The 19,796-nt window shown below is 41.5% G+C and overlaps 1 protein-coding gene across 1 annotated transcript in view; it reads left to right on the top strand.

Annotated features, from left to right (window-relative positions):
• Positions 1-5,850: 5,850 nt before the first annotated feature.
• LOC138964314 (IQ motif and SEC7 domain-containing protein 1-like) overlaps positions 5,851-19,796 on the top strand; it is a gene marked incomplete in the record, with an annotated part of 173,511 nt that continues 159,565 nt past the window's right edge. Inside the window, 1 exon segment of the mRNA XM_070336230.1 lies at positions 5,851-6,647. Within this exon segment, the coding sequence (XP_070192331.1) occupies positions 6,445-6,647 (203 nt within the window).

The raw sequence follows: 19,796 nt of genomic DNA, 5'->3' as shown, positions 1-19,796 counted from the left end.
GAGTGAATTTTTGAATGGAAGAGAATATGATGAATACAATACGATTATTTTTTGAATCTGTAACAGAACATTCGACTGTTGGTTTTTGGGTTTTAATGTCCCTTCAGCAGATGCTAGCTGCTATTCGAGACCCACATTCGACTGTAATGACAACTTTAATTACCAAACCTCTAAAGTCAAGGCTGCTTTTTAACAAAGGAATCCTTATGCATAAAATTATATCAGAAACTTTACCCCAAACCATTTGTTTTGTTCAAAGTTCTCTTTGAAAGAATTCACATCACCTTATGAAATTTAACACTCCTCCTCCTAGCTAGGATAGACTTATTTAAGTCTAGTCTAGTTTATTCAGGTGGCCGTCTCTGGAACGCCTCTTCCGAATGCCCTACGGGAAGCTACCAGCACAGATTCTTTCAGAAACAAATATATATCCCATTTAAGGAAAATTGTATATTCTTGTTTGTTTGTTCTTTCGGACACAGTCACTCACTTTTGATTTATCGTTTTTGTTCACGAAATTATGATGTTCTGCACAATATCCATCGTCTTGCAGAGTTGATGTACTATTGTATAGTATTCTGACTTTAATTTGATTTGCAAATTTTTTCTTTGCACCTAGTCATAAACATTTATAAACTACAATGTTTCTATATAATGCGCTTTTGTCCATAAACTTATAATATTGTACTAATTATGTATTTATGTAGTAGTAGATTTAGTCCCTCTTTAGGGCGAGGGCCAGATGCAAAAAAGTATACCTATGCTTATTCTGTTACCCTCGTAAAAAAAAGAATTCTTATTGTCATTGTCATTGTCATTGTCTCTCTCTCTCTCTCTCTCTCTCTCTCTCTCTCTCTCTCTCTCTCTCTCTCTCTCTCTCTCTCTCTCTCTCTCTCTCTCTCTCTCTCTCTCTCTCAATAACCTTGTCAATTTTACTATCTATATTATGTGTGTCTGTATTTAGTGTTTGTATGTAAGGGACAGGTTGTAAGATTAGGCTTTGCCTAAAACCTCTATCCTTTGGTAATAAAGTTCAGTTTCAGTTTCAGTTTCTCTCTCTCTCTCTCTCTCTCTCTCTCTCTCTCTCTCTCTCTCTCTCTCTCTCTCTCTCTCTCTCTCTCTCTCTCTCTCTCTCTCTCTCTCTCTCTCTCTCTCGCTCTCTCTGCGTTCCAGACTGGAATCCGTTCTTCAATTGAACGTTACTTTTGCTTTCATAGAGCAAAAGGGAGCTGTCTTCATTGACATGGGAATTTCGTGTATGCTTTCATGCAACCAGGATGTGGTGCGTAATTCTTTTCTATTGTTTTCGGTGTAGTTTAGGCTGTTTGCGTGGTACATGTTTGTTGTTTCGTGTCTGTGCGTTTCTTATATGTTCAGGCTAGTCAGTCAGGTATTTTGTTTAAAAAAGGTTAGTTCTATTAGTATTGTTAGTTATGTTAGTTATCAATTTTGAATATGGTCTGTGCATTATGATAACTTGTGTATGTAAAAAGACGTAAAGCTATTTTCGTGTTACATGTTTGCATAACTTCTGCCAATTATTAAACATGTAATGAATTGGTAGAACGTTCATAACATATGAAGTATTTGTGCGAGTGTGTGAGAGTCATAGAGGCTTTGTCCATCAAGTTCTTTCCTGCTTTGGGTTTGATATATGGGAACGGATAAGCGATGTGAGTTAACCATGGACAAAGCGCAATGTTAACCATTTCAGTCAAGCTAAGCCATTCTACTCCTGAGGGCTGCTATGGACTCGCTTCGCATGGAACTCGTTCTACAGCTGAGGGCTGCTATGGACTCACTTCGCCAGGAACTCATTCTGCGCTCGTGACGTCATTCGTCTTCGAGGCATCTACACCCAGGATCTCGCTTCACTTCAAGTCACTGTCAGACCTGCTGGATGGTAACTCTTCCGCTAAATCCGTCCCTAAAAATAACTCATGCAGGAAGTGTAATTTCAGTGTAAGATGGAGTGATAGCAAGAGGGTGTGTTTGCGAGGTGGAGATTTGATGTGAGTGAATGAGAGTAAATAGAGTAGGGGAAGGGCTCCTACTATGGACCACTTTTTGTTTCATGCTGATAACTTGCTTGTTTTCTTGCGAAGAAGTTTTATTTTGTGTTTGGTAGTCCTTCTCTCTTAGGTTAACCGTTAGGCCTAATTAGAGTGAAATAGCTTTGATAGATATTCAGCAAAAATTAAATACAGAAAAAATCACAAAGGGTCCATATTAGGAGCCTGGGCGCCTAATATGGACCAGTGAAGCGGCCTTCACGAATCACTGTAAAAAGCCCCCTATACTTCAAAATAACAGACTAATTCAAATTTCAGATTTAGCTGTTTCGGGTTGATGAGAGCATTATTTGAAGCACACCAGGAAACTAAAGAAGCTTATCAAAAACAGAGTGAAATTAAGTGAAATTATCAACTTCCACGTTGAAAAGAAAACTATTTGTTATATTTTTTTTAAATCTCGAGGGCGAGTTATGGGTTATTTCCAGCAAGCTTCTTAATGAATTAATGAAAATAGGCTTTAGCTTTTATTTTCTTCGATTTGTTGAAGGTGGTCCATATCAGGGGACTCACACATACTTTGAGATTTTGCTATTATTTTTTGTTTGCATGAGAAACTCGGGGTCAAGACTGCTAAATTGTAACAAATACGGCCTTAGCTGTCATATAAAGCAATTTTTGTGTTATAAAAGCGTTGGCTGTGGACAGAAACGAGTCCGTTTTAGGCGGCAAATTTAGAGTGAACCATGCCAAAAGTGAAAACAAGTCGCGTAAGGCAAAAATACAACATTTTAGTCAAGCTGTCCAACTCAGAGAATGAAACTGAACGCAATGCAATTTTTCAGCAAGACCGTATACTCGTAGCATCGTCAGTCCACCGCTCGTGGCAAAGGCAGTGAAATTGACAAGAATAGCGGGGTAGTAGTTGCGCTGAGAAGGATAGCACGCTTTTCTGTACCTCTCTTCGTTTTAACTTTCTGAGCGTGTTTTTATTCCAAACATATCATATCTATTATGTTTTTGGAATCAGGAACCGACAAGGAATAAGATGAAAGTGTTTTTAAATTGATTTCAAAAATTTAATTTTGATCATAATTTTTATATTTTTAATTTTCAGAGCTTGTTTTTAATCCAAATATAACATATTTATATGTTTTTGGAATCAGGAAATGATGAAGAATAAAATGAACGTAAATTTGGATCGTTTTATAAAAAATAAAAAAAATGAAAATTTTCAGATTTTTAATGACCAAAGTCATAAATCAATTTCTAAGCCACCAAGCTGAAATGCAATACCAAAGTCCGGCCTTCGTCGAAGATTGCTTGGCCAAAATATCAATCTTCTTCTTCTTCTTGGCGTTCGCAGAGGTTACACGATCAGACCAGCACTGGTGATAAATGTTGTCGTTTTCTCCAACTCCTGTCGACTGCCGTATAGTTTGGTCTGCAAGGGAGTTGGTGACGGCCACACTTCTTTTCGTTCCTCATCTAGTAAGGGACATCGCTGTAAGATGTGTTCCGCTGTTTGGTCCTCTTGACCGCAGGCACAGGTTGGTGATGGCGCCAGCTTGAACTTTCGGTTCATGTGAGCATTGAGCCTGTTGTGGCCAGTACGCAGCCTGATGAGGTTGACTTGCTGCTCTCTGGACATTGTGTGGTAGTCATCTCTGTTTGTCCTTGGCCTCATCAATGCCTTGATGATTGTCTTCTGCTCACTAAAGCTGACACTGTTTTCAGGTTGGCCCAAATTTTAATCAATATGATTGAAAAACGAGGGTGTGACAGTGCCGCCTCAACTTTTACAAAAAGCCGGATATGACGTCATCAAAGACATTTATCGAAAAAAATGAAAAAAACGTCATCCCCAGGAACTCATGTAAAATTTCATAAAGATTGGTCCAGTAGTTTAGTCTGAATTGCTCTACACACACACACACGCACAGACAGACAGACAGACAGACAGACAGACAGACAGACATACATACACTACGACCCTCGTCTCGATTCCCCCTCTATGTTAAAATATTTAGTCAAAACTTAACTAAATGTAAAAAGAGAAAAAGCCTAACGGTTTTGAGGTTTGTGTTTCTGCAACTCTTTTAATGGCCCTGTCACACGACCGTTTTAACGCCTGCGTATGCCGACGTATGGGACATTTGAATAAGTATTTGAATAAGTACGCTGGCGTACGTCGAATACGTTATGGGTACGTTTTGTATACGTTAAGAGGACGCTGAAGCACGCTGGCATACGTCGTAGTACGCTGAGCACGCAGCAAAGTTTTGTGCAAGTTTTGTGCAAGTTGTCCAGAGAGGGTGAATACAGCCAATAAAAAAATTGAGCGCTCTAGCGCCGTTAGTTTGTCAGAACAGGAGGTGGTCCATATTAGAAGCCGGTCCATATTAGGAGCCCTTCCCCTATAATCGTTACTATGATTATCTTTGGCAAGGGATTGGGGTTATTTGATGTATAAATGTGAGTTTTGTGTATTTTGTTTTGTTCAAGAAACGTATAAACTTCATTTACTGTGTTTTGTACATTTTACAGTTTGAGAGAGCGAAAACTCTGTGAGTTTGTGGATGACAGACTGCGCATATGTGTGTGTGCATATGTGTGTGTGACACACACACACACTCACTCACTCACACCCACACACACACACACACACACACACACACACACTCACACACACACACACACACTCACACACTCCGACACACACACACACACACACTCACACACACTACTACCATTCTCACTCTGGCACTAATTCTGGCACCACCCATGTCACTCTGGCACTCACACTGGTACTTACTCTGGCACTTACTCAGTCTCTCACTTACTTTGTCAACATCAGTCATTTTCACCCGCACACTCCCCATGCACGCACACACACACACACACACACACAGAGAAGTCTGGAACCACCACTATTACAGGCAACAACACAGACACACATACAGATACAGATACGTACATAACTGAATTAAGCGGAGTTCCATACACCCCACCCTGGCTAGACACGAAAGGGCTGTTTGTAAAAAAAGATAACAACAAATAGAAACAACTGAAAAAGAAACCCGGCATTGAACAAACAAACTGAAACACAAATTCACAAACACACGAACAAAGAAACAAACAAACAAAAAAAGTCACAGGAATTGTTCATTACACTTACGTCAATGTAACAATTTCAGTCAGTCCAACCATAGATATCCCTTATGGTCCAACCGAGTGAACTTGAAGTGTCAGAGTTTTCTCTTGCCTTCAAGTTGGAATATATAGTTAGGCCCTATTTAGTAGAATAGAGTATAACTTGAACTATCGTGGGTGGGCGGTACTGGTGGACGATATTGGTGAGATGAAGTTAGTTTTATTATCTAAGTGTAAAAGGAGAGTTGTGTTGCCGGCTATGTCAGTTTTTCCAATGGGACTGAACAGAAAGAACAGATATTAGCCTATAGCCGTTTGAAAGGGTGAACAGGAAGGTGTCTGAAATAACAAACATCAAGCCGGTAGATCTATACATTACTAAACACAGCCAAAGCTACAACGACGCTTTTAGATGGAGACATAACCCTCTTGACTTTTCTTCCCTCTTCCGACAGTGACTTCTAAAGCGACCGCGAGTCAGTTCGGTCGGTAAAGCGGCTGCGGCCGACTCTCGAGTCAAGTCAAGGCAATCAGGGTTTCTTCTCAAGTTTTCAAGTTCACACTTGCATCAGTCGTTCTTCTAAGTTTTCTCAGTTCAAGTCTATTCAACCAGGGGGAAAAAGGATCAACAAAAGAAAATAGAGAGAGAAAAGGAGTGAAACGTATGACATTTCCATTCCACATTCTACTGTAGTGTGGCAGTTGGTTGCGCAGTTGACAAATATTGTCCCACTACAGACTACTAAATTTATACGACGCAACTTGTCTTTGCTCATTGAATAGTATGTATAGCCGTGCGACTTGAGGCCCCTTCTTTTGTACCCTGGGTCAGGTTTTGTACGACTGGGTCAGGGCGGATGATTCACCGTACGGGGACAGGTATTCGCTTTTATGGTGTAGTGAAGACACTGTGACATGAAAATGTACACTTCAACCTCTGATACCTGCTGCGTGTGACGTCACGAGGCTTCCGGTGTTGCTTTCAAGCGTGGGGACAGTGCATCTCGCATCGAAAGTGCATCGAAACTTGCGCTTTGAAGTGGCTGAAATGAGATGTCTGGTGGCTAGTTGACAGCTGTGCGTGTATTTTCCCCATTCCTCTCTCTTCAGTGGCACAATGCAGGTTACCCCTGACATGTCAAAACTGAGTGCTGTGCTGGTGACTGTTATCAAAGCGACAGTGTTGTGATCGTGACTGTGTATTGAACATGGCGCTTGTCAACTGAGAGCTCGGATAAACACAGAACGTTAGCCGCAGACTTCCCGGGATAATCGCAGCATGGAGGACAACAAATCCGAGGACGTTGTGAAAATGGAGTTAGAGGAGAAAGAGGAATTAATCGAGAAGCAGGCGAGAAGGATACTGAGCCTGGAAGGCGAGTTGCAGCAAGTAAAGCAGGAACGGGATGACTTGTTCAGAAAGTTTACGGACTTGAGTTTGACCATATCATCGCAGGGTGACACAGCATTCCACGACACAAGGTGAGTGTTAAAAGATAATATTTAAACAACAGACACGTGTGTTAGTACAGTCATATCACACTTTAATGTTATATTTATGTGACCTTTTGTGGACCTGTTGAGTCCCCGAGCTGTACTGACAGCTTCCACTAGTAGTCGTACCACCAGTTCGTGGTCACGCCTTCTTTTAGTGTTCGGGGGGTCAAACCGACAGACAAAAAATGTAAATATGGTCCCCTGCGGCTGTCATTAGAGTTGCGTTTGTTTTGATTTTCACAGCTCAGGGTAGCGAGTCACACGGGCATCACATTGATGTGACAGTTTGGTGATGGGCATTAGGATTTTTATTCTGATTTGTAAACAAAACCTTAATTTTCGTTGGTAGAACAAGGGGACAATGTGTGTTTGTTTGTTTGTGTGTGTGTGTGTGTGTGTGTGTATGTAGGTTTGCTGGTTTTGTTCATGTTGTTTGAGTATGGATGCCCGGGGTGAAAAACTGAAAAAGTTAGAGATCATGTTGCAAATTTCTTTTCTGTGAGCTATGAATTTTTGTCAGTTTCTTTTTTAACATACACCAGTCTAGATTGTTTGCTCTCTCTCTGAATGTCTGTTGCTCTCTATGTCTCTCTCTCTCTCTCTCCCTCTCTCTGTCTCTCTCACTCGTATCGTTTTTACTCTACCCTCCCCACAACTTGTGAAGAAGACATGTTGGACACAACAGTTATCTCAGGTCACGCTATGCAAAGAAAAAGAAAATAAACACCCAGCATTTGGCAGTCATATCAGGGGAGTAATGCTTGCTCTTGGCTTGATTTATTATTTTTCCTGATGGATGAAAAAGAAGTTTCAGTTATAGGCATGCAGCAATTGGTCTGGACATCTGTTTTTCAAATGTGCCGAGCCCTCCCTTCCCTGTTGTTTTTCTGCTGTCTTGAACATCTGTTTTGTACCATGTTATATGTTTCGTGTGTGCGTGTTCATTTTTTATTTTTTTGCATTGAGAATTAGTTACCGGTAACATGAATTTGCCTCAGGGCAAATGCAATTTTGCACATGTTTGTTTAGCATACATTTAAGGCATGGCAAATTTGTGCATGTTGTTTTCTTCTTTTTTTTTAAATGTATGGTGTTTGGTGGCTCAACCATAGACCAAAATGGTCTATGGCTCAACATACTGGCTTGGTTTTGTCAAAATGAAAATGAGGTGGCTTTTGTCAACATGCTGAGTAAATTTGAAGTGAGGCTGAAGGCGGTAATGTTGTTGTTGTTAATGTTGGTGTTGTTGTTGTGGATGATTTCTGGAAAATATAAATCTATATTAAAATTAAATACATGTACATCACTGTATATATATATTATATTATTTTTAAACCACAGTAAGCTCTTTTTTTTCGACATCTCAGTATTTGTTGCAATCCTAGCAGAGAACCAGGTTGCAGAAAGTTTGTTCATGGTTTAGTTACTAAAGATTTCAGAATTAGATGCATTTACATGTAGTATTTTTTATTTGAATATTTGAAATATATAGTATAGGCCTATATATAACTTAGAGGTGTTGTTTTTATGTCGTTAGAGTTAGAGGTGACTTTGTTTTCTCAAGGTCAGAAAGCGATTGATACAGGCAGTGTGAGTGACTGTTACAGACAGTTTTGCTGTTCTGTCAGGAACGAAAGTTTAATCCAACGCTGAAACAGTCAGTTATTGTTCTATCAGGGAAGATAATTTAAACCTGTGACCTGGTGACTGGTAATAAACACAGCTAAGTAAAGTTTAAAGGTGATCGGCAAACAGAATCAACAAATCAGAGTTTGGCTGTATGTGCGTCAGTGCAAGTTACAACTGGAAAGTAACCTACGTGTAATGTGTATCCACACCCCACCCAAACCCCTTCACCTTGAATCATAGGGGTTGTTTTGAATTCTTTTTGATTCTATACCGTGTGTTACTGTGTAACTTACTGTAACTGTAGTGGTATGCATAAACTAAAGTGCACATTTTCAAAGACATTAGCACGCGTGAAAAATCATGCCATGAGTCATGACTTAATTGAAAATGAGAGCACATGTATCAGAAGACTAGGAGATCTTCACATTTAAATACCTTTTTTCCATAATTAAGACCATACTTTTTTCTCATGCAAGTGTTGTTGGCAACTAGTTGTAGTTGTATCTGAAGGATTCACTACCATCGGCATGTTTTTTCTTAGTCAGAATCTATGTATTCATTTATGTATTTATTTATTTTTAACATAATATATACATGTACACACAAAGAAGGGTTTAAAAGCGAAGAAATATTCTTGGTCATTTTTATGAGACAAAATGAAGTGTTAAACTTTCAATACGTAGTAGGTTATTTCTGTTTGTCTTATACTCACGTTCAAGACTGACCAGTAACATTTTTTCAGCTAACAAAAATACACATACTCTAAAATGTTGTTCAAGTGGACTAATGCCAAGGTGTGTTGACATTGGTTGTCACTCATGCATGACAGGTCAGTGGTCAGTGAAGCTTATCCAGCATAAGGTGTGTGGTGATGCATAGCAGTGTTACTGGCCATTTCATGCTCCTTCAGAGCACTCCTTTGTTGATTTTAACATGGTCATTGATGTCCTGAGTGTTGAAGATAGCTTTGGATGACAAGAGGTTGTAAATGTTAAGGCAGGTTGGACACTGAATACGTTCTGCCTGGGGGACATTGTTTTTCACACTGGAAATTTGAGTTTTATTGATTAATTCAGAACTTGTGTCAGAGCAAGGATGTTGTAAAGGAATGGTGTCTGTGGTAACAATTGAATGAGAGGGAGAGAGGTTTGAAAGAAAGGGGTTAGATAGAGGAGAGAGAGAGGTTTGAATGAAAGGGGTTAGATAGAGGACAGAGAAAGGTTTGAATGAAAGGGGTTAGATAGAGGAGAGAGAGGTTTCACCGAAGGAGATAGAGAGAGAGAGGTTTTAATAGATAGGATGAGAGAGAAAGAGAGAGAGAGAGAGAGAGAGAGAGAGAGAGAGAGAGAGAGAGAGAGAGAGAGGTAGGTAGGTTTGAATGAAAGGGGTTAGATAGAGGAGAGAGAGAGAGAGGTTTCACCAAAGGAGATAGAGAGAGAGGTTTTAATAGATAGGATGAGAGAGAGAGAGAGAGAGAGAGAGAGAGAGAGAGAGGTTTGAATGAAAGGGATTAGATAGAGGAGAGAGAGGTTTCACCGAAGGAGAGAGAGAGAGGTTTTAATAGATAGGATGAGAGAGAGAGAGAGAGAGAAAAAGAGAGAGAGAGAGAGAGAGGTTTGAATGAAAGGGATTAGATAGAGGAGAGAGAGGTTTCACCGAAGGAGATAGAGAGAGAGTGAGAGGTTTTAATAGATAGGATGAGAGAAAGAGAGAGAGAGAGGTTTGAATGAAAGGGATTAGATAGAGGAGAGAGAGAGAGGTTTCACCGAAGGAGATAGAGAGATAGAGAGAGAGAGAGAGAGAGAGAGAGAGAGAGAGAGAGAGAGAGAGAGAGAGAGAGAGAGAGAGGTTTTAATAGATAGGATGAGAGAGAGAGAGAGGTTTGAATGAAAGGGATTAGATAGAGGAGAGAGAGAGGTTTCACCGAAGGAGATAGAGAGAGAGAGCGAGGTTTTAATAGATAGGATGAGAGAGAGAGAGAGAGAGAGGTTTGAATGAAAGGGATTAGATAGAGGAGAGAGAGAGAGAGGTTTCACCGAAGGAGAGAGAGAGAGAGAGAGAGAGAGAGAGAGAGAGAGAGAGAGAGAGAGAGAGAGAGAGGTTTTAATAGATAGGATGAGAGAGAGAGAGAGATTTGAATGAAAGGGATTAGATAGAGGAGAGAGAGAGAGGTTTCACCGAAGGAGAGAGAGAGACCTGTTTTAATAGATAGGATGAGAGAGAGAGAGAGAGAGAGAGAGAGAGAGAGAGAGAGAGGTTTGAATGAAAGGGATTAGATAGAGGAGAGAGAGGTTTCACCGAAGGAGATAGAGAGGTTTTAATAGATCTATAGGAAGAGAGAGAGAGAGAGAGAGAGAGAGAGAGAGAGAGAGAGAGAGAGAGAGAGAGAGAGAGAGAGAGAGAGAGAGAAGAGAGAGAGAGAGCATGCATCAGAAATGTGCACAAATTCATACATTTGCATTTTATGGTTGCTACCACCTCTTCCTGACCCCCAACATTTTTGTGTGATCTGAGTGCATAGAGACAGACTAAATAGTGTGTGTGGTCAGAATAAATTGAAGAGTGGGAAAGCAAAGGCAGAAAAAGGTTTTCCACAGCTGGCACCTTGCCTGTGGTATAGTTTTACAGTAGTCAGCAGTGACAATGGTGTAGAAGAACAAACTTTCAGTTTCAGTCGCATGCTTATTATTTACATTCTATTTTTCCCATTCATCACACTATGACTTTGCATTGTCACTGGAGGCAACAGATGGAGATGTATCCTGTGGAAAATCAGCAGGTATTGGCAATAGGTGGTACAGTGGAACCCCCCTAGTAAGATCCCCTAATTAAAGACTTCCTCCCTTTTAAGACTTTGTTTTCTCAGACCTTTTTGTTCATAACCTCTGTAAATGAACACCCATTTTAAGACTCCCTCCGTTTTAAGACATGATTTTTCTCTTCTTTTTTCATTTAGTCAAGTTTTGACTAAATGTTTTAACGTAGAGGGGGGAATCGAGACGAGGGTCGTGGTGGTGGATATGTGTGTGTGTGTGTGTGTGTGTAGAGCGATTCAGAGTAAACTACTGGACCGATGTTTATGAAATTTTACATGAGAGTTCCTGGGTATGATATCCCCAGACGTTTATTTCATGTTTTTGATAAATGTCTTTGATGACGTCATATCCGGCTTTTCGTGAAAGTTGATGCGGTACTGTCACGCTCTCATTTTTCAACCAAATTGGTTGAAATTTTGGTCAAGTAATCTTCGACGAAGCCCGGACTTTGGTATTGCATTTGCCATTTCAGCTTGGAGGCTTAAAATTTAATTAATGAGTTTGCTCATTAAAGTTGTCATTAAAATCGATTTTTCGCAAACTGATTTAAAATTGATTGCATCGTATTCTTCATCACATTCTGAATCTAAAAATATACATATATGTCATGTTTACTCTTAAAATGTGATCACAATTAAAAATAGAATAATTAGTCTTACGATTAAAATGTAAAAAATCGATCCAAAAATGATGTCATCTTATTCGTGATCATTTCTTGATTCCAAAAACATATAGATATGATAGGTTGTATTCAAAACAAGCTCAGAAAGTTAACAAGAATACAGAAAAGCGCGCTTTCCTGCTTAGCACAATATGCTACCGCGCTAATCTGGCGTGTCAATATCACTACGTTTTGCACGTGGAAGGTGAGCGATTTCCTTCATGCGGGGATTGACGAAGCTGTACTGTCTTAGTGAAAAAATACAGTGCGTTCAGTTTCATCCCGTGAGTTCGACAGCTTGACTAAATGTAGTAATTTCGCCTTACGCGACTTGTTTTTAAGTCTTAAAAGGAGGTTCCGCTGTAGTCATAACACCCTGTATTTATTTTAATTCAGGCAGGATAATGCTCTGTGCTGTTTATTGATTTTGTGGTTGTTTCCCACTTGTATGGCCATTTCTTGTTTTTAAGTTGTCTACCTTTCAAATTGTTTGCTGACTGTTTTTAAGGTAAAGATCCACTTCGTCAGATGTTCTTATTTTCTTGAGGATTCAAGCTTACACATTATCATGTCAGAAGTTGTCGACTGCAGAAACAGTGGCTAATGTTTAACGATGGTTATGAGGCCAACAGACTATGCAGTCTTCTTCTTCTTCTTCTGCGTTCGTGGGCTGAAACTCCCACGTACACTCGTGTTTTTTGCACGAGTGGAATTTTACGTGTATGACCGTTTTTACCCCGCCATTAAGGCAGCCATACGCCGCTTTCGGAGGAACTATGCAGTCTAGAGACATAGTGCTTGCTGCCACGCAAGCCGAGAAAAAGTTTTCCCTCTTTATCTTTGCAGCGCTGGTCGCAAAATCCCCCCGCGTGGAGGTGTTTCCAGACGTACATAGGGTGTATTCTGAAAGCACAAAAACGAGATCACGCAACACCACTTCTTCACACACTGCACTGGTTACCTATTCAAGCCCGCATTGACTACAAACTGTCCACCCTCTGCTTTAACTTCTTTTCTGGCTCGTCTCCTGCTTACTTCTCTGAACTCCTCACCGTCTATTCTCCAACAAGACAACTCCGTGCCTCTTCTGACTGTCGCATCCTCACCATTCCACACACCAAAACCAAAACATACGGACAACGCACTTTTACTTTCTGCGCACCCACACAATGGAATTCTCTCCCTTTTCACATCCACCACTCTGTCACCCCAAGCATTCATACGAGCACTTAAAACGCACCTCTTCAAGAAATACAACCCCTGGTTTTGTGTTCTCAGTCCATCAGTAGGCTACATGTAGTGTATTTGTTGTTTTAGTGATAATGTGATAATGTATATAAACATCTAGGGCTGTTTTCAGTATTGTTGATAACATGTTCTGTTTGATTAAGGGTATTCAGCTGGTATTTCCTTGTTTACACTACCTATTTTATTCATGTTTTTATTACTTAGTTAGTGGAAGAATCTTTTGTAATGTATGTTTGATGGTGTATGCTTTTAATTAAGCGTTGCTGACTATGAATGTAGATGTAAATGCTTGTATAACTGTGTTTTAATTTTGAATGTGTCAAGCGCAAAGAGCATACTTGTAAAGTTATGATGTTGCGCTATGCTCATTTATTATTATTATTATTATAATAATCCAGGCTTTCTATCATATTATTTTTAGCAAAAACATTCCTCACTGTTTGTCCTTTAAGTTCGACTTTTTCGCATAGATATCAATCATATGTTGTGTGAGCAAATCACCCAGTGGTTATTGGCGGATTTGGCAAGGTCAGTGTACTCCCAGAATACTGCGCGACTTTTTTTTTCACTTGATGTCTGGTTGTGTGTATTCGCTTTGCGGCTTACTAGCTTTACACTCGTGAAGTTTTAAGCTCAAAATACATTGCGCTCAACAAATGAACGATTGTTGATGCGCACCACTGCAACCTGTCCGGAGTTGAATTGTTTAATCCAAGTACGACGACCCTGTTGGGACAAGAATAAAGCGTTTTCTACTCGGTTGTTCCCCTTGCTTCGTGTCCAAGTCATTTTGAATGTTGCAGCTTCAGTGAGTCAAACTTGCTTGCTCCTGCCAGGCTGTGCTATCCTGTTTCATGTTTCATGTTTATTTCTTTGTTGGTTGACTATTTTTGGTTTGGGGTAGTACACCTGTAGCAGCAAACACTGAAGATACTTCGTGAGTTTCGCGTCCTAATGCAGCTGTTTGTTGAAGGAACTGATCATACAGGGCAGAGGGAGAAGTACTGTAAATGGAAGACATCTCGGAAGGGAGATCGCGGCAACACTGGAACGTTGTTTTATTGAGTCGAACTTCCTTCTTATGTAGAACGGGCATTGTGTTTGGCGGTTTATGTCCTTCCTACTCGTATAACTTGTCATGATGCATACTTATGAATCACTGTTTTTGTATTGTCGCGCTGGCAAGGAAGACAAACCCTGACTGACGCGCAGAACGTAGGACAAATGTGTTGTGCTAATTTTTAGAGAACACGCACACATACACATACACACACACACACACACTCACACACACATGAAGGAAAGAAGGAAGGGGGAACTGAGGGGGGGGGGGGGCGCAGGAGGCCATACGTCAAGCTGCAATAAGCCGACTTTTAATTAAGCCAAACCGCTTTGCAAATGCTGTGTACTCATGAAGTCAGCTTCACACACACACACACACACATACACACACACACCACACACACACACACACACGGGGGGGGGGGGGGGGGGGTCGGGGGGCGCAGGAGGCCATACGTCAAGCTGCAATAAGCCGACTTTTAATTAAGCCAAACCGCTTTGCAAATGCTGTGTACTCATGAAGTCAGCTTCACACACACACACACACACACACACGGTAGCAGAAAAATAAGACGGATGGGGGGGGGGGGGGGGGGGGGTTCCGATTGGCGGTTCTTTGGCTCAAGGATTTTGCAAAAAACGTTGTCCGGAATACGACATCATCACTACTATCATTGACGACCTTTCAGTGCCGGCTTCTCATTAACGACATCATTAAGTACTTAGCATTTTTACCTCACTCTCAGTCACATTGACCCCTGGTCACTCTGACCTTAAAACAGTTGAGAGAGAGAGAGAGAGAGAGAGAGAGAGAGAGAGAGAGAGAGAGAGAGAGAGAGAGAGAGAGAGAGAGAGAGAGGAAATCGCCAGCAGATGACCAGCACAACAGCTGAGTGCCCGGGAGCTTTGAGGTGGAGGTTAATGTGACAGGTGACAGATTGACGTCCCTTTAATTGCCCGGTTCTTTCCCTTGGATTGGATATTTTACTGCTGGGTTTCCCCCATGGCTTATTTTGCTGCTCGTCTCAGTCACTGCGAGTGGGAGAAGATTCGTAAATAACTTGCCTAGCTGTCCTCGCACTTCGACTCGATGTAAATCAAAGTTCATTTAGCCTCTCTTGAAGTTAGCACTTTGAGTTAATTAGGCTTCCGTCTTAGAGAATACGGTCGTAGATTTTCGGATATATGGCACTTTGACCATGAGAGAAAATCGAAAGCGGTAGGGTCAGAACAACCGACCAGGAAATGATTTAGAGAAGAGATTTATTTGATAACAAGGGACGGATACGTCGTTAGCTTATCGGCGCCTTGATTTTCGAAAGTAAAAAACTCGCCAAATTCTTTGTTGGCTTTATCCGTTGACTCGTGAAAAGAACTTATGACCCGTACTGAATTTGTCGAGGGTGTCTTCTTCGGTTAGAATATGGACGTCGGGTGTCAATTTGAATCATGATTTGCAACAGGCAGCATCTTCCCATGTTAAAACTGAGAAAAGGGAGCACCAGTTGAGTTACCGACACTGGCCGTGCGGACTTTCTTTGCAACAAATGCAAAAGCGTGGTCAGAGAAATGACTACCTCGCACAATTGTAGCCAAACCTTTGTATGGTGTCAAACTGATTCCAATTTTGTTTTTAATGGCACGCCTATAAGCTAAGCTTTTTGTGCTCTATTACTATGATTACATGTACGCGGTATTGTTTTCTGCCAAATTTTTGAATAAATCATTAAAAAAAAGTAGTTTAAGCATGAATCAGTCCTGACTCCATCACAATACATTCTAATCATTCTGGGTTCATGTCCCTTTAAAAACCTTTGTCTCCTGGCCTTAGGCACCCTTGGATACACTCCGTGAGATCCCAGTACACCTGCCACATGCTAGCCAGGACTTGTGAGAGACTTACTGGAGAAAAAACAAGATGGTCATGTGCCGGTCCCTTGTCTGACCTTTTCCCAATGTCTCTCTTTGACCAAAGCAGTGGATGCCTAGTTCATTCTTTGACCTTTCTCCACCGCTAGACATATAAACAACGGAGACGCAAAGCTGTTTTTTGTTTGTTGGACTACGTCTGAAGTTGAGCTAATATATTTACTCTGCATGTCAAGATTAGGTACAGTTGTGGGGAAGATGAGGGTACGCCGAGGGTAGGATGTATCTTTGATCTTGGACCACGACCGAGTCGGTTGGTATACAGTCGTCATCGTTAGTATCATGGTATAACGGAAATCGTTTCTTTTATAGCTCTTGTGACAAAGATAATCGTAGTCTAGAATATTTTTTATTGTAAGCATAGAGATACATTCTCCATATTAACTCTGTACTTCTGAGGCACCATCCTTCCCATTGAACCATCATGTACATCACTACACTTATTTACATATCTGTCCGGACTTCTAGATGTAAGAAAATCCTGACCTTCCACTCCGACTGATCGAATGTAAAAGGCCTGGCCAGGTCTGAGATGGTATAAGAATAATCGTTTACACAGGAAGGAATGTATGCTGAAAGCTCTGGGTCCGATTAATTTTCAATTGCCATTTGTTTAAGAGCTTCATTTTGGAGTTTTGTCGTATTTTGTTCACGCTGATGTTGTCCTGAAGAGTGTTTTGTTGTAGCAGTTATCATGTAATGTTCCATGTATTACAGATACCCGCCTTGTCCATCACAAGTAGGCTTTCCAGGTGACTCATTTGTTTGAAGTAGGACGTACTACACACTGTGTTACTACCAGGACTTGAGCTAGTTTGCTGTGTGTTTCATAGTTGACTTTGACCTTGTTTTGAAAGATTTTATGTCCACTGGCCATGTTAGGACTGCTTTTTGTTGCGTCAAGTTTTGGACAGAAGGTTATATATTCAATGTCATCTACGCATCGATTGAAATAAACATGCATGTATTCGCCAGAATATGCTCCCTGAATGCAATAATTGTTAAATTAATGTCAGCAGTCCATCTGGACTCAACTCTGTATAGCGTCTTGGGTCTCGATTCGTTACTTAAGCTTCTATTTCAGCAACTAAGCTCTTCAGGCATCTAGTTTCACTGTAATGTTTATTTTGCTTTTTGGAGCTATTATATTTGAACCCAAACTGACACGTGATGGTACGACTCGTGGAAAACTTTGAAACCTATGTTGACGAGGTAGGTCGTTTTAAATTTCGGGGGGTGCGGGTGGGGGGTGCTTTTGTGCCGTCTGAGGGTCCCGTTACATGCACCAGTCATACGGTCCCTGCACGTCCGACGGGTGGTTTCGCCGCATGATTGTCCGTAGACACTGGTGTCACAGCCAGACTGTACTGGAATCCATGTCTTCCATCTGTCTGCAACAGAAATTGGATCCCTTTGCTCAGACTTAAAACTCGTCTTGCCATGCCAAGTTGATGGATTGTATTGGAATTGTCGAGGCATGCTTTGACACGCGGAGGGGTTGATTTAGTCGAAGAATGTGGTGACTGATGCCTCATGTCTACAATTTTCTTAGCAAGAATGAGATAACTACATTCTCTTTGAAGGTTCCTCGTGTCTCATTTCGATCTTTGTATGTTCCTCGTGTCTCATTTCGATCCTTTTATATTTAACGTTCCATTTGATTATATTTGGAACTAAGGTCAGATACATAAAGGACATTTTGCTCTTACAAAACGCAAAATATAACTTGCCTTCAAAACGAACTTCTGGAATAGCTGAGTGATAGTTGAATTGTTAAAAATTGTTAAGGTTCAGTGTTATCAACACGAAGAGCTGTATATATACTTAGTCAGAGCTTAGCTGCATGAATGGAAATGTTGAAGATAGGAAAATGCTTTAGTCAGCATAACGTTAGTTACGTAGCGCATGAAGACCTTACCCAAGGACGATAACAGTTGGACAAATTAGACATGACACTCACTGTACTTCGCAGCTATACCAAAGTCATAAGAGTGCATACCATGCCGGAGCACATGAGCTGGGAGGTAGGCATTCATGACTGTCCAGTTTGGGGGACAAATGAGACAGTAGTGGTTGTCGTTGGTTAATCATGGTGGATGTACCAGTATCTGGCTTGTCGGAAGCGGGCAACGAGGTGATGATGTGTTGCACTTGATTCCGTTGTTGAATGATGGGTTTTAGCTGTAGGTGTCGAAAGGAGAAATGATTTGTTAGTCTGTCATTGTGTTTGCATATCTGTCGGACGTCTGTCCGGCTGCTGACAGCGTGTTTATGTGAAACAACGTATCCCTCCCATCCCCCCACCTCCCCCATCCCCCCCCCCCCCACCCCCCAAAAAACCCTGATAAGGGGGGAGGGCATGGTACGAAGAGGATACTTTTCACTAACGCTGTTTTTGTCAAAAATAAAGCTGTTCAATAACTAGAACCGTTGGGCGGGGATGTAGCTCAGTCGGTAGCGCGCTGGATTCAGTTGTATCGAGTTGGCCGCTGTCAGCGTGAGTTCGTCCCCACGTTCGGCGAGAGATTTATTTCTCAGAGTCAACTTTGTGTGCAGACTCTCCTCGGTGTCCGAACACCGCCGTGTGTACACGCAAGCACAAGACCAAGTGCACACGAAAAAATCCTGTAATCCATGTCAGAGTTCGGTTATAGAAACACGAAAATACCCAGCATGCTTCCTAGATCCGAAAACGGCGTATGGCTGCTTAAATGGCGGGGTAAAAAACGGTCATACACTTAAAATTCCACTCGTGCAAAAAACACGAGTGTACGTAAGAGTTTCAGCCCACGAACGCAGAAGAAGAAGAAGAAGAACTAGAACCGTTTTTATTAATCTTTTTGTGTCGTCACGCAAAGAGGACAAACCGTGGACCGGCACGGTTGGCCTAGTGGTAAGGCGTCCGCCCCGTGATCGGGAGGTCGTGGGTTCGAACCCTGGCCGGGTCATACCTAAGACTTTAAAATTGGCAATCTAGTGGCTGCTCCGCCTGGCGTCTGGCATGATGGGGTTAGTGCTAGGACTGGTTGGTCCGGTGTCAGAATAATGTGACTGGGTGAGACATGAAGCCTGTGCTGCGACTTCTGTCTTGTGTGTGGCGCACGTTATATGTCAAAGCAGCACCGCCCTGATATGGCCCTTCGTGGTCGGCTGGGCGTTAAGCAAGCAAACAAACAAACAAACCGTGGAAGCAAAACGGCTCTGAAATTAAGCGTACTTCTCTGGGTGCAATGGGAGTTGTTTTTGCAGTGTCATCGTTGTTCTTCAGTTTGGTAAGTTGAGCCCTTCATGCCACTACTAGGTGTCATTGTTGCTGTTTGTATTCGTTCTTTCAGCTTTTATTGCACAGGTTCATAAACACCTGAAGTGTGTCAGTATGATGATGAATTCCAGTCTGGGGCAAGCTAAATTTGAATTGCCGAAATAGCTGCCACTTTTGCAGTCGATGGTTTACATGGGTATGAATGCGTATAACTGTGATTTACTTGTGAGGTTTTCAAGGGTTTAGATGAACAAATAAGAACAGCGCCTTTGCCAAAATGTCACTCACAACAGCTGCCATGGCGAACACGTTTGCTTGCAATGGGTGTTTTTAAAGCGTCTGCATGTCTGGCTTTTGAATGGAAACCGACAAAGGGATTAAAACAGCAATATTTACTTGGAGCGTTAAAAACGCCGGGACGATTGACCATTCCAGTTGCAGTCCAAAAGCTTGGACAGCAGAATGCTCAGCGGGTGTGACCGGCTACTGTGTCTCTCGCTCCATCACAAGTTGGCGATCGGGTTTCT

This window comes from Littorina saxatilis, linkage group LG4 (assembly GCF_037325665.1).
Source record: "Littorina saxatilis isolate snail1 linkage group LG4, US_GU_Lsax_2.0, whole genome shotgun sequence".
Classification (NCBI taxonomy): domain Eukaryota; kingdom Metazoa; phylum Mollusca; class Gastropoda; order Littorinimorpha; family Littorinidae; genus Littorina; species Littorina saxatilis.
Note: the sequence above shows the minus strand (reverse complement) of the source record. Positions and strands in the feature narration are given on the sequence as shown.